Below are 14205 nucleotides of genomic sequence, written 5' to 3' on the forward strand. Positions count from 1 at the left end.
ACAGAAACGTTGGCCTTCCCAGCAATGCATCCATGTGGGCGATAAAGCCCACCCTTTTGCTGCTTCACATACATGTTACGTGGGCAGCAACAGGTTAAATAAAATAGAACCTGCGCTAAAACGTTTATTACACATTTTTTTTCCCGATGTCCCCAGAAACCTCCCCAGTGGTGACAGAGCCGCCAAAAAACTAAACAAGAGTATCATCAGACCTGTTGACGGGAGTCGACTTCATTTTAATGGTTCAATTACATAAAACCAATGATGCGTTTCGCTGGCCAAAACATCCCTTCTTCATCAGGGCTTGAAAACTTTGTCCGCACCTAAATGGACTAGGTGAAGGCAAAAAAAAAATGCAAACAGATCTGTACTTCGAGTCTATTTAAGTGCTGGCAAAGTTTAACGGCCATCATGAAGGAGGGATGTTTTGGCCGCCGAAACGCGTCGGATGTTTTACCAATTGTGACTTTATCCTCAACTGGTCTGCTGCTCCTGTTGTATTGTTTTACGTTCTTGGTGCTCACTGGAAGGAAGCCTTGATTTTATGGGGGTAGCCTCACCAGAAAAAGTGAGCTTATTGATTAATTTTGTTCCCCTTTGAACAATTATTGAAGTCCCAGAACCTCCTGGAGATTTCTGGAAATAAAAAACGGGTTCCAAATCTTTCAAACAACAAGGTTTTGGCTGATGTTCCACTTAAAAAAAAAAAAAAATTCTTTCTGTCCAAGAGATGTGATTGGCTCTAATACTCTAGCCCTATCCTTCCCCAGCCCGCCCCCCTTTATCATTGGAACTCTGGACCTGCCTAGGAAAGACAACACCAATCAGGGCATTTAGAAATTTGCATAACTCCTCCCAAGGGCCAACCCACTGCTTGCAACCAGTGCTGAGGGCTCTTGAGAAGGAGTACTGAGGCCCGGAGGTCTTAGAAAGGTTTACATAGAGAAGCACAGAGATCCCCGTGATGACATCACAGTATCTATTTAAAATACATTTTGTAAAGATAATGGGATGATTTTAATTAAAAAAATGCAGTTAGCATGTTAGGAACCAGGGATAGCAAAATTTAAGCAGAATAAACTTCAGCTTTAAGATGGTTTTTTTGTGACCGCCTCTGCCCCCGCCCCCCATTATGAGCAAAGAAAATGCCCATTCTGATTGGCCTTTCCCTTAAAGGGAACCTGTCACTAATAAAGTAACACCTTATTGGATAAAGTAACCTGTGCTCCTTTCTGATGTAGAGTCAGAGGCTTTAATGAAAGGAGCCAAAACTGATGATTTTTCAAGTAACAGCCGAGTGGTTTTACTCTTCCCTCCAGCGTGTGACAGGTTCTCTTTAGGTCGGCGCTGCCTGAAAATAACTGCCATTAGCTCCCTGGCTGCTCGTGTAGGAAAATACGCTAACAAAGTCATTAAATTTATACTAACACGACTGCAATGTACAATGAGCCCTGCCATAGAACAAACCTCTCCAGTTCTCTTATGTGTTATAAAGAAATCACTAATGTTTTTTTTTTTTTTTTTACTTTCCACACCACCTGCCTTGTTTTTCCACAGAAATCCCAGTAGCTCCGCCCACTACGGCAGCCAGCAGCACCGAAGAACCGGCAGGTAAGCAAATCAGCATCACTGACCATAAATAATCTGTGTTGTCACTGCTGAGCAGTATAACAATCGTATGACTTCAATCTGTTACTGCATTATGCAAAGGATCGGTTACTAACGGATAATATTTAGGTTATTTTTCTCAGATTTATTATTATTTTAACCAGTAAAACACCTTTTAAAGCTTTCTTTGTTTTTAGAAATGCCACACACAAGATGAAAGCTGACTTGAGCCTGCCGGTGGGAGTGGCTGGATGGGCAGGAAGGGGGAGGACCTGGGGGTGGGCGTATTGGAGAGGAAGCCCCCGGTGGGTGGGATTATAGGAGAGGGAGCCCCGAGTAGGTGGGCTAACAGTAGAGGGAGCTCTAGGTGGGCGGGCCTATTGGTGAGGAAGCCCCCCGGGTGGGTGGGCTTTTAGGAGTGGAAGATCCAGGTGGGTGGGCGGGCTTATAAGAGGGGGAGCTCTGAGTGGGTGGGCTAAGAGGGAGCTCTGGGTGGATGGGTTTGTAGGAGAGGGAGCTCCTGTTGGGGCGCTTATAGGAGAGGGAGCTCTAGGTGGGTGGTCTTATAGGAGAGCTCTAGGTGGGTAGTCTTATAGGAGAGGGAGCTCTAGGTGGGTGGCCTTATAGGAGAGGGAGCTCTAGGTGGGTGGTCTTATAGGAGAGGGAGCTCTAGGTGGGTGGCCTTATAGGAGAGGGAGCTCTAGGTGGGTGGTCTTATAGGAGAGGGAGCTCTGGGTAGATGATCTTATAGGAGAGGGAGCTCCTGCTGGGTGGTGGTCTTATAGAACAGATACCCCGGGCTAGTGGTCTTATAGGAGAGGGAGCTCTTGGTGAGTGGGCTTACAGGAGAGGAAGCTTCGAGTGGGTGGGTGGGCTTATATGAGAGGGAACTCTGGGTGGGTTTATAGTAGAGCGAGCTTCGGGTAGGTGGGCTTATGGGAGAGGGAGCTCAGAGTGAGTGGGCTTATGGGAGAGGGAGCTCAGGGTGAGTGGGCTTATGGGAGAGGGAGCTCAGGGTGAGTGGGCTTATGGGTGAGGGAGCCTTGGATAGTTGGGATTATAGGAAAGGGAGCTCCAGGTGGGTGGATTTATAGGAGTGGGATTTTTGGGTGGGTGAGATTATAGAAGAGGGAGTTCTGGGTAGATTGTCTAATAGGAGAGGGAGCTTTGGGTGGGTGGGCTTATGGAAGAGGGAGCTGTGGGTGGGCTTATAGAAGAGGGAGCTTTGGGTGGGTGGGCTTATAGGAGAGGGAGCTTTGGGTGGGTGGGCTTATAGGAGAGGGAGCTTTGGGTGGGTGGGCTTATAGGAGAGGGAGGTTTGGGTGGGTGGGCTTATAGGAGAGGGAGCTTCGGGTGGGTGGGCTCATAGGAGAGGGAGCTTCGGGTGGGTGGGCTCATAGGGGAGGGAGCTTTGGGTGGGTGGGCTCATAGGGGAGGGAGCTTCGGGTGGGTGGGCTCATAGGGGAGGGAGCTCCTGTTGGGTGGGCCTATAGGAGAGGGAGCTCCTGTTGGGTGGGCTTAAAGGAAAGGGAGGTCCAGGTGGGTTTGCTTATAGGAGAGGGAGCTCTGGGTGGGTGGGGTGATGTTAACCCCTTCCTGGTACAGTACACTATGCTGGGGATATAGTAAAACAGAACTTCACCCATTAAAATAACTTTTTCTCTCCTGGTTCCTCCACCTTTCCTCTTATGTTTCATCAGACAACATTTTGCACAGCACTTCCTCACTTAGGTGAGAATTGTGTAGGGAGCGGCTTCCAGGAGGCAGTGTATTACTGAAGGGAGTATATGCGGCACTAGATTCCGCGCATTTGCAGACGTCACGCTGCCCTCTGCCAAGTATTTGGAAACTGGCAAAGACCAGCAGCATGCGTGGGGAATTCCCGCATACACACACACACACGCACATGCCGTGGGGGTCTCTAAAAGGTGCCAGACACCAACGGTACGTGTACAGGAATCCACCCCACGCGTTTTGTGTATTCGTCTTTTGCTTTTGTATTAAGCTTTTTTGGTTATTTACCCAAAAATATCTGAAAACCCAGAAATGTTGTCAATGTTTACTAGCTTAAAAGTTTATTTTATTTTTTTTTCCTGTGCGGTTGACCAATCCTGCGCTTGTCACGTGTCGGATATGGCAGGAGTACAGCTCCTCTTATTAGTGGCCCTTGGCAATTTACTTTCACCCCCCCTCCCGATTACAGAGGAATGAGGTGATAACGTTTTCACGGTCACGCTCGTGTTTATACATATTTTTTGGAAAAACACGAAGTCAGCCAGTTTTTTTTAATTGGCGTGAAACGGCCTTCATGTGCTGAAATGGAAAATGAATTCTAATAATAGCGAACAAATAACTTCTCCAGCAAACCACTCTGGAATTTTAACAAAAACAAGGTGTGCAAATGAGCGCGAGGTGTTCTGTGCCCCCCCGATGGCGTACACGAGGAAGGATCGGCGGCTGACCTCGGTCTACCAACTGTATGTGTGTGCTTGAAGTATATCGAAGGCCATTTTAGAGTAGGTCAGCCTTTTTCAACCAGGGTGCCCAGAGGATTCTTCAGGGGTGCCCAGAGGATTCTTCAGGGGTGCCTTGGGAAAAGGTCTAAAAATTGTCCAAAAATACATAAAAGTCAACAGGTGGATCAAGCCTGCCTTTTAATTATACAAAGCCACCGGTTTACTTTGTGCACCATTGCAACCTTCTAGCTGCCGGTGTTCAAAACAACCAATTATTTCATCGGTTGATTAAGACGTCCGGCGCATGCACAGCATCCTTGTTTGCCCCTCCTTGCTTTGCTGTATTTGCTTTGAAAGAATAAAACACCTCTAACGTTGGTTGTCCTATTTGTGTTCCTGTATTATATGAAACTATTTATTTAGTTTTTTACATTTTAAAATTAAAGGGGTTGTACGCCTTTTGTGTTTTTTCACCTTGAATGCATCCTATACATTAAGGTGAAAAAACACCTGGCAGTGACCGGCCCCCTCAGCCTCCCACGTTTTACTTACCTGAGCCCTTGAACTTGACCCGGCAGGGACGCGCTGTCTCTCTGCCCGGGGGCTCTCGGCTCTTGAATGGATAGATTGATAGCAGCGCAGCCATTGGCTCCCGCTGCTGTCAATCAAATCCAGTGACGCGGAGGGCGAGGCAGAGTCATAAATTTGGCGGCTATGGACCCCTAATGCTGGACTCGGGAGCGCGCCCGCAAGGTAAGCCCCTCGGGAGAGTGCTTCTCCTAGGGGGGGGTTATCTGATGTGGGGAGGAGCCGAGAGAGCCACCGGGGGACCCCCCAGAAGAGGATGTTCGGGGGCCACTCTGTGCAAAACGAACTGCACAGTCCAGGTAAGTATGATATGTTTGTTATTTAAAAAACGAACCCTAAAACCCCACACACTATCAGTTTTTCTGCTGAGTTTTTCCTTCAGATTTACCAAAACCATATAATATGAGGTCAGACCTTAGGAGTTTCAAGGTGTATGCAATCAGGCAGGCCCTTGCACTACATGGTTTTGGTAAACCTGAAGGAAAATATCTGCAAAAAATCTGATAGTGTGTATGGGGCATTACAATCACTTTAAGGCAGTGGTCCTCAACCCTGTCCTCAGGGCCCACTAACAGGCCAGGTTTTATGTATTACTTTGGGGGGAGATGGAGACTAGAATACGGCAATCACTGAGCAGCAAATTATATCACCTGTGATGTATTTCAGTTATCTTGCAAACCTGGCCTGTTAGTGGGCCCTGAGGACAGGGTTGATGACCACTGCTTTAAAGAGGAAGTAAACCCTGATGAGTTTACTTCCTCTTTCATTCCCTGCAAAGGCAAAGCATAATGGACTACTATGCATCGCATCACATCGCATAGTAGTCCATTATGTGTCACTTACCTGACACAGGAGCCAGCGAAGTCACCGCTGTCCCCTGTAGTCCGGCGCATTCATCTTCTCGGTGGGTCTCGCCGCTCCGCCGTTGTCATTCGGCGAAGCCGCGGTGACGTCACTCCCGCGCATGCACACGGGAGCCGACACGCGCGGCAGCTCCGTCGTTGAAAATGCAGCGTTCAGTGCGCCTGTATTCAGGCAAATATCTCCTAAACCGTATAGGTTTGGGAGATATTTCTTGAATCTACAGGTAAGCCTTAATCTAGGACTACCTGTAGGTCAAAGTGTGTTGTAAGGGTTTACAACCACTTTAACTACTTCCCACCCGGCCAATGTACAAATACGGCCGGGTGGGAGCCGCCTCCTTCTGACTGGACGTTCAGGAACGTCCTTCAGAAGGAGGGGGATCGCACACGTGCCCGCGCAGCGGCGCGATTCCCGATGCGCTCGTGTCACCCGGACACGGCGCATCTCGGATCAGCAGGAGTGCTCTGTGATTGGCCCTCCTGATCACATGACGGCCGTGTCCAATCACAGCCGTCATGTGATCAAAACAAACAGCCGGTTGCTAGGCAATCGGCTCTCCTCTCCTCACACAGAAGTCGTCGCTGAGGAGAGGAGAGCAGATCGCTGCAGCCGGCTGGTGATCAGTGAGTATGAGCTGTTTTTACAGCTTTTTACTCACTGATCACTAGTCTAGTGTAAACCTACAGTGTAAACACACATGTCCCCAAATAATAAAAAGACATGTCCCCCACATATGTCCCACTAAAATCACATGTCCCAATGATTATCTGCACACATATGTACGTGATCACCTGCACACATCTGTACATGATCATTGGCGTACATATGTCCGTGATCACACAAACCAATTATTATACACTTAACTGAATTTTTTTTACCAAAAACATGTAGCAGAATACATTTTGGCTTAAATTTATGACAAAATTAAATTTTATTGGATTTCTTTTAAAATAGAAAAAATAAATTTAGTTTTTTTCCAAATTTCCGCTTTTTTTGCGCTTATATCGCAAAAAAAGAAAAAACAGATTCGTGAATAAATACCACCAAAATAAAGCTCTATTTGTGCGAACAAAATGATAAAAATTTCATTTGGGTACAGTGTAGCATGACCGCGCAATCGTCATTGAAATTGCGAGAGCGATGAAAGCTGAAAATTGGGCTGGGAAGGAAGGGGGCGAAAGTGCCCGGTATTGTAGTGGTTGAGGTGCCTCCAGATTGTGCTTAACTTTAAAGAGTGCCTTGACTGAAAAAAGGTTGAGAAACACTGGAGTAGGTGACCATTCAAACCACATTTTTGTGGCATCTGTGCATTATTTGGTGAGATTTTCCTTCACTTCCTGTCCTGAAGATTGACTGAAAACAGGAAGTGAGGGGATATTTTTTGCAATGTAACGTTTAATCCCCTCTGAGCTGTAAACACAAAAGACCGACTTCTGTGTCTACAAGTGACAGTTCGTCTCCCAACATTCCCACAGATGCAGGGGTAAGCAGTTGTGGAGGAAGGCTGAACTCTGCACTCTGTATGCAGTGCACCCCTGAACTCTACATTATGTACATAGCACACCCATGAACACTGCACACTTTGTATATAACGACCCCCCCCCTCGATCTCTGAACTTGGTTAACAATGCACTCCTGGCATTTAGTGCCCCTTTAAGATCCTCCCTCTGTTAGGGAAACTTGACCACACCCAATATTTGATGCAGTCTGGAGGGTGTGGGTGTGGGGGGCGGCAGTTGGGAGGGCCGTGGTCAAGTTCCTGCACTTATTTTCTGAGAAAAAATAAGCACTGCACTGATCAAAATTCTGCCGGTTCAGCAGGGAGAGTATGAATTTCTATTAGTGTGGTGCCTTCCCTGGTCAACTGAAGTAGATGGTTTGATTGACATCTGTTGAAGGGAGTTATTGGAAAACTTTTCTTGATCAGTGGTTGTAACCAAATGACTGGAGGCGTTGTTGTCAGAATACAATGTCCTGATTTGTGTGTGTGTGTGTGTGTGTGTGTGGGGGGGGGGGGGGGGGGGATTTTCCATCCCTTCATTCATCCACTGGCTGAAAAATAAAAATAAAAAATGGCAGTGTATGGCTAGCTTAAGCAGCTAGGTTTGGGAGCTATGGTGCAAAAAGCTCAAGAAGATGGGTTAGGGTCCTTTTAGTTGCTTTAACTGACATCACTTGTACATCATTCCTTTGATCTGCAGATGAATGAACAGAAATATACAAATGTAACAATATGCTACATTTGTATCTTTCTATATTCCATCTGAAGAAGTGTTATTGTAAACACTGTCAGACTTCTTTTTTGGCAGCTAGAGCTGCTGACATCTTCTCTGAGTATACTGAATTGTCGGCTTTGCATAAAAAAAAGCCAACAATTACTGTATAGTATGAGTGGGAGTCCCAGAAGCAGGGCAGAGAGACTGGACGTGCTACACATGTCCTGTGTATAATGATCTTTTTTTTTTTTTTGGGCACGTGTCTGAAACTAGTTAAAAAAGAAAAAAAAAAACTTGATGACACATTGACCAAACCACTCTCAGAGTTATATAAAACCACATTGATGACGAGGATTGGGAGGACTTGTGGGATTACCCATTTTCCTAGTTGGTAGCGTGTAGACAGAAAGTGGTTCAATTTAAGCTGGTACATAGGATTTATTTGGACACCCCACAAGTGGCATAAGATGAACCCAGGTCTCTCTTCGCAATGCTGGAGATGCCCAGAGGAACATGCCAATTTTAAACATATATTCTGGACAAGTCCAAAATACAAACCTTTTGGGCCGAGGTCTCCCAATTTATTGGCACATTGCCCACCGTGGGGGGGGGGGGGGGTGGTTTCTCTGACCATAGACGTTTGTTTACTTGGCCTGGTGCACCCTCTAGCCCCTTGTAGAGCCTACTGCTCTTTTACACCCATTAAGCCATCATCTCCATGAATGAGCACTGTGGTTGTACTGATTGACTTCGATACAACCACCTTCTTGGATTTTCCCTGCTCGATCAGCACTGCAGGCTATAGACTGCAATGCTGATCAGTTTATTCTGACGGCGGGAAAGTTTCCTCACTGTCAGCATTCAATTGCTAAGCGGGAGGATTCCCCCCATCCACATCAAGTGTGTGGATTGGGAATCGGGGGGGCCATTTCTAATGTAGGGGGCTGCTTTAGCAGCAATTCAAACTTTACACTTTAGCCAAAACTGTTTGTGAAAAGAAAACTAGGTCGGCATAGTGTGTCCTTTTCTTCATCCCCATCTTTGTGGCGGTATCCCTTCTACTTCTTAAGCAGGGATTAGTTACAGTCCGCACAATGGAGAAAACAAATTAAAAACTCCATACGAGTAGCTCAGCAGCAAGTACAAATGACCCAAAATATTCTGAGAACCCGGCTCAAAAATATATTCTGAGAACCCGGCTCAAAAATAATCGTGACCATAAAAACGCTACATGACCAGTTGCAGCCTATAAATTTATTTACTGAGAAAATCATTAAAATGGCGTGTAAGAGACGGAGCATAGCGGGGGCCCCAGCTGTGATAATATACACGAATGTTGTCCTAGATTCAGCATCCATCCATCCATACAAAAAATCCAGAAAAAAAAAGGAAAATTGGAAGGTCCAACCAACAGTCTGAAACATTATTTGTTGTGTCTATACAGTGGTGTGAAAAAGTGTTTGCCCCCTTCCTCATTTCCTGTTCCTTGGCATGTTTGTCACACTTAAGTGTTTCGGAACATCAAACCAATTTAAACAATAGTCAAGGACAACACAAGTAAACACAAAATGCAATTTGTAAATGAAGGTGTTTATTATTAAAGGTGAAAAAAAATCCAAACCATCATGGCCATGTGTGAAAAAGTGATTGCCCCCCTTGTTAAAACATACTATAACTGTGGTTGTCCACACCTGAGTTCAATTTCTCTAGCCACACCCAGGCCTGATTATTGCCACGCCTGTTCACAATCAAGGCATCACTTAAATAGGAGCTGCTTGACACAGTAAGGTCCACCAGAAGATCCTTAAAAGCTACACATCATGCCGAGACCCAAAGAAATTCAGGAACAATTGAGAAAGAAAGTAATTGAGATCTATCAGTCTGGAAAGGGTTATAAAGCCATTTCCAAAGCTTTGGGAATCCAGCGAACCACAGTGAGAGCCATTATTCACAAATGGCGAAGACATGGAACAGTGGTGAACCTTCCCAGGAGTGGCCGGCCGCCCAAAATTACCCCAAGAGCGCAGCGACGACTCATCCAAGAGGTCACAAAAGACCCCACAACAACGTCCAAGGAACTGCAGGCCTCACTTGCCTCAGTTAAGGTCAGCGTTCATGCCTCCACCATCAGGAAAAGACTGGGCAAAAATGGCCTGCATGGCAGAGTTCCAAGGAGAAAACCACTGCTGAGCAAAAAGAACATCAAAGCTCGTCTCAATTTCTCCACAACACATCTTGATGATCCCCAAGACTTTTGGGACAACATTCTGTGGACCGATGAGACAAAAGTGGAACTCTTTGGAAGGTGTGTGTCCAAGTATATCTGGCGTAGAAGGAACACTGCATTTCATAAAAAGAACATTATACCAACAGTAAAATATGGTGGTGGTAGTGTGATGGTCTGGGGCTGTTTTTCTGCTTCAGGACCTGGAAGACTTGCCGTGATAAAAGGAACTATGAATTCTGCTGTCTACCAAGAGATCCTGAAGGAGAATGTCCGACCATCTGTTCGTGTACTCAAGCTGAAACCAACTTGGGTTCTGCAGCAGGACAATGATCCTAAACACACCAGCAAGTCCACCACCGAATGGCTCTAGAAAAACAAAATGAAGACTTTGGAGTGGCCTAGCCAAAGTCCTGACCTGAATCCTACTGAGATGTTGTGGTATGACCTTAAAAAGGCCGTTCATGCTCGAAAACCCTCTAATGTAACTGAATTAGGACAATTCTGCAAAGATGAGTGGGCCAAAATTCCTCCAGGACGCTGTAAAAGCCTCATTGCAAGTTATCGCAAACGCTTGGTTGCAGTTGTTGCTGCTAAGGGTGGCCCAACCAGTTATTAGGTTTAGGGGGCAATCACTTTTTCACACAGGGCCATGATGGTTTGGATTTTTTTTCACCTTTAATAATAAACACCTTCATTTACAAATTGCATTTTGTGTTTACTTGTGTTGTCCTTGACTATTGTTTAAATTGGTTTGATGTTCCGAAACACTTAAGTGTGACAAACATGCAAAGGAACAGGAAATGAGGAAGGGGGCAAACACTTTTTCACACCACTGTAGATCTATGGATATCTTAATGGGCTGACTCCAGAAAGAGACTTTTCCATAAAAAAAAACAATGATATGTACAATATTCCAAGTGTTATTCTGCAACTGCCAACTAGAGAATAAAGGACTGGTGATGATTCCTTCCATCCTGGTCTTAACAGTCCCTTTGTACTGATTAGATTAACCTTTTCAGCACAGAGGAACCCTTATGCCGCATACACACGATCGAATTGTCCGTCGTACTTAGTCCGCCAAAACGCATTTCACCGGACAATCCGATCGTGTGTGGGCTTCAGCGGACTTTCTCAGTGTAAAGTCCGGCGGACTTAGAAAGTAGTTTTGCAGTCCAATCTTTCCGCCGGACTTGGGTTTTCAGCGGACAATACGTTCGTGAGTATGCTAGTATGACGCAAGCTCAGTACGAGAAGGAAGCTATTGGCTACTGGCTAATGAACTTCCTTTTTCTAGTCCCGTCGTACGTGTTGTACGTCATCGCGCTAGCAAACGCCGGACTTTCTGTGTGTCCGTGTGTGGCCAAGTCCGTTCGGTAGAAAGTCCCCCGGACTATCTGCCGGATTGTTTGCCGGACTAAGTACGCCGGACAATTCGATCATGTGTACGCGGCATTAAAATAACTTTTTGGTCTCAGTGAACCTCTTCTAAAAAATGACCATAATCTACAGCTCATAGTACATCAGTGTGATGGTCAGTGGGAAGAATGCTCCTTACACTTGTGGACAATGAGAAGAATTACCTCCTTACAGAGAGCTAAAAAGATCAATGGTGTCATTGGGAAGTTATCTGAAAGGCAGAAATTGCTCATTGCCCAAGGAACCCCTAGGAACCTCTGGCGGAACCCTTGGGCTCCATGGAACCCTGGTTGAGAAACCCTGGATTAGATCTTCGCAGACACCACACAAACAGGACAGTCTAATCCAGACTTTCTTGAACTTTTCATCACAGAGGAACCCATGGAATAACTTTCTGGTCTCAGGGAACCTCTGCTAAAAATTTATATATCTCCAACTCATGATACATGATGGGATGGTCAGTGGGAAGAATGCTCCTTACACTTGTGGTCATTGTGAAGAATTTCCCCCTTACAGATAACTAAACAAAAATCAATGGTGTCCGTGGGAACTTATCTGAGATTCAGAAATTGCTCAAGGAACCCTTGTAACCTCTGGAGGAACCTTAGAGTTCCATTAGACCCCAGCCGTATCTCACCCGTCTAATCAATCTCGGTTAAAAAGTATAGACAGACCCGATATGGTCCTCAGCCAGCACCAACACTAAAAAAATGGTCACACCAAAGGATTATAAACTGTTCACATTCCTTTTGAGAATATGAGTTGTCCTTAATGTTGGTTTTGAATCAAACGAGGCGCTATATCAATGGAGATCAATTAAAAGTCTGGCCATAAAGGTTGTGTTGTACGCAATCTCCAAAATACTGGGAAAGCATCAGAACCACATACACACCCCCCCCCCCCATCCTCAATTCTGGGCATCCACATAATATACGTTACTATTGTCGAGATTCCTCATAGGCTTGCAGTGTGCCAGCCTCCATATGCCCATAACCATTACTGATCCTAATTGATTTTGCCAGACAAAATGGCCAAATGTTGGATGGTGAGGTGGAGGCTGTAGATTAGACAGGCCTTATTACAAGAGAACAGGGGACCAGATGTTTGGACATTAACCTATGGGGAATCACCAACACCCCCGTCCATTTTTTAATAGTATTTTCCAGTGTTCATATGCTGGAATATTTTGTTATTGGTGATTCTTTGAGTTTTCAGTCTCTGCAGTGAAACGCTTGAGGTTTTCTTAGACCGCACTCTAGTGTTGATCTCATTGATTGTTAGGTTATTGCTGAATTTCTGTTGGCTTTGGTGGGGTCTGAGAATGAGTTGGGCTGTTTGCCAAGAGCTACCAGGCAGTATTCTATGTGATGGCCTGGATCTTAAAAGTATATGTGAACCCTTACCTTATAAAATGCCCCCATTCAGTTTAAGGCCCCTTAAACACGGGGCAGATCTGTTTTGGTGGACTTCACTATCTCAGTGTAGATTGCTCCGTTGATCCCAGCTGAGCAGGCAGATGACAGGTCCGCCTCTGCTCACTGTGCTGAGACTGACCTGTGGGATCCTCTATGGGGGATCTACTAGCACTGGTGTCAGTATTTTTGTTTTTTTCTTTTACAATTTTACGGAACCCCTTTGGGGGGGCTTTGGTGAGATATGAGGGGTCTAAACAGACCTCTGATGTTTCACCTTTGAGAGAGAGAAAGGAGATTGAGGACACAGCCCTCAATCTCTGCAGCCTTAGCTGCACAGAATGAATGGGCAGGATCAGGACGGGAGCTTCCTGTTCATTCACAAACTGAAGCATAGCAAGCACAGTTTACTACACTCAGTTATGAATGAAACAGTCAGTGATTGGTACGGACTTTATTCATTAAGACAAGGAAGGAGCCTGTAAATCATACATTTATCAGCCCCTGCTTTCCATCCTGACAGATCCCTGCAGCAGCTGGCGAGAGAGGTGCCAAAGTACAGCAGGAGGTGGCTAGGAGGGGTGGCGGGGCAGCATGTAGAGCAGGGATATGCAATTAGCAATGTAGAGCAGGGATATGCAATTAGCGGACCTCCAGCTGTTGCAGAACTACAAGTCCCATGAGGCATAGCAAGACTTTGATATCCACAAGCATGACACCCAGAGGTAGAGCATGATGGGTCTTGTAGTTTTGCAACAGCTGGAGGTCCGCTAATTGCATATCCCTGATGTAGAGGAACTGATCCCCTTCCTTCTCTTCCTGCAGCTGCTGGAAAATGGAGAGGACCAGCTTCTCTATATGCCACCCCACTGCCCCTTCTATCCAGGTACATGGGGCCGGGTCATATTTGTGACCCCTGTACTCATGCCCCTGGTAGTTATTTTACTCTGTAACATTGAAGAGGTTCTTACTGAAGAAATGACTTGGAGAAGTTATGAAATGTCTGAGTTTTACAGATATGACTACTAGTAGCATTCCTCCTCTTTCTGAAGTTTCCCATTTCTCCAGCTCATGGTATATCTCATAGTAGTTGGTCATATTCAGCTGGACTTGTTCTGTAATGTTGAAGATGTTCCAACTAAACTTGTGACTTGGAGAAGCTATAAAAAGTCTTTAAAAGTCTTCAACTAGCCTTCCCCTCCCTGGTCTTCTCCCGATTTTCCATCCTCAGTAGGGAATCCTCAGATGTATTTCCCTTCCTCAATAATTCCTTCTCTGGTTACCTTGTCATCTCAGGATATGAGGGTTGAGTGCCACACGTGACCAGGATGGCCCGGATCTGGGAAGTGAGGATGTGCCGGGCTGCAGTGCCCATGTGTGCTCTGCTGGTCCTTGTTTTGAATTGTTGCTCCAGTCCT

At 45.7% G+C, this 14205-nt stretch overlaps 1 protein-coding gene across 4 annotated transcripts in view; it reads left to right on the forward strand.

Moving 5' to 3' along the window:
• NTN1 (netrin 1) overlaps positions 1-14205 on the forward strand; it is a 188286-nt gene that overhangs the window by 132987 nt on the left and 41094 nt on the right. For all 4 annotated transcript variants that reach the window (XM_077458592.1, XM_077458594.1, XM_077458593.1 and 1 more), the window contains exon 5: positions 1558-1611. In XM_077458592.1, the coding sequence (XP_077314718.1) occupies positions 1558-1611 (54 nt within the window). The remainder of the gene's footprint in view (positions 1-1557; positions 1612-14205) is intronic.

This window comes from Lithobates pipiens, unplaced genomic scaffold (genome assembly GCF_037356315.1).
Source record: "Lithobates pipiens isolate NorthernLeopardFrog02 unplaced genomic scaffold, aLitPip1_a1.2 Scaffold_28, whole genome shotgun sequence".
NCBI classification, from domain to species: domain Eukaryota; kingdom Metazoa; phylum Chordata; class Amphibia; order Anura; family Ranidae; genus Lithobates; species Lithobates pipiens.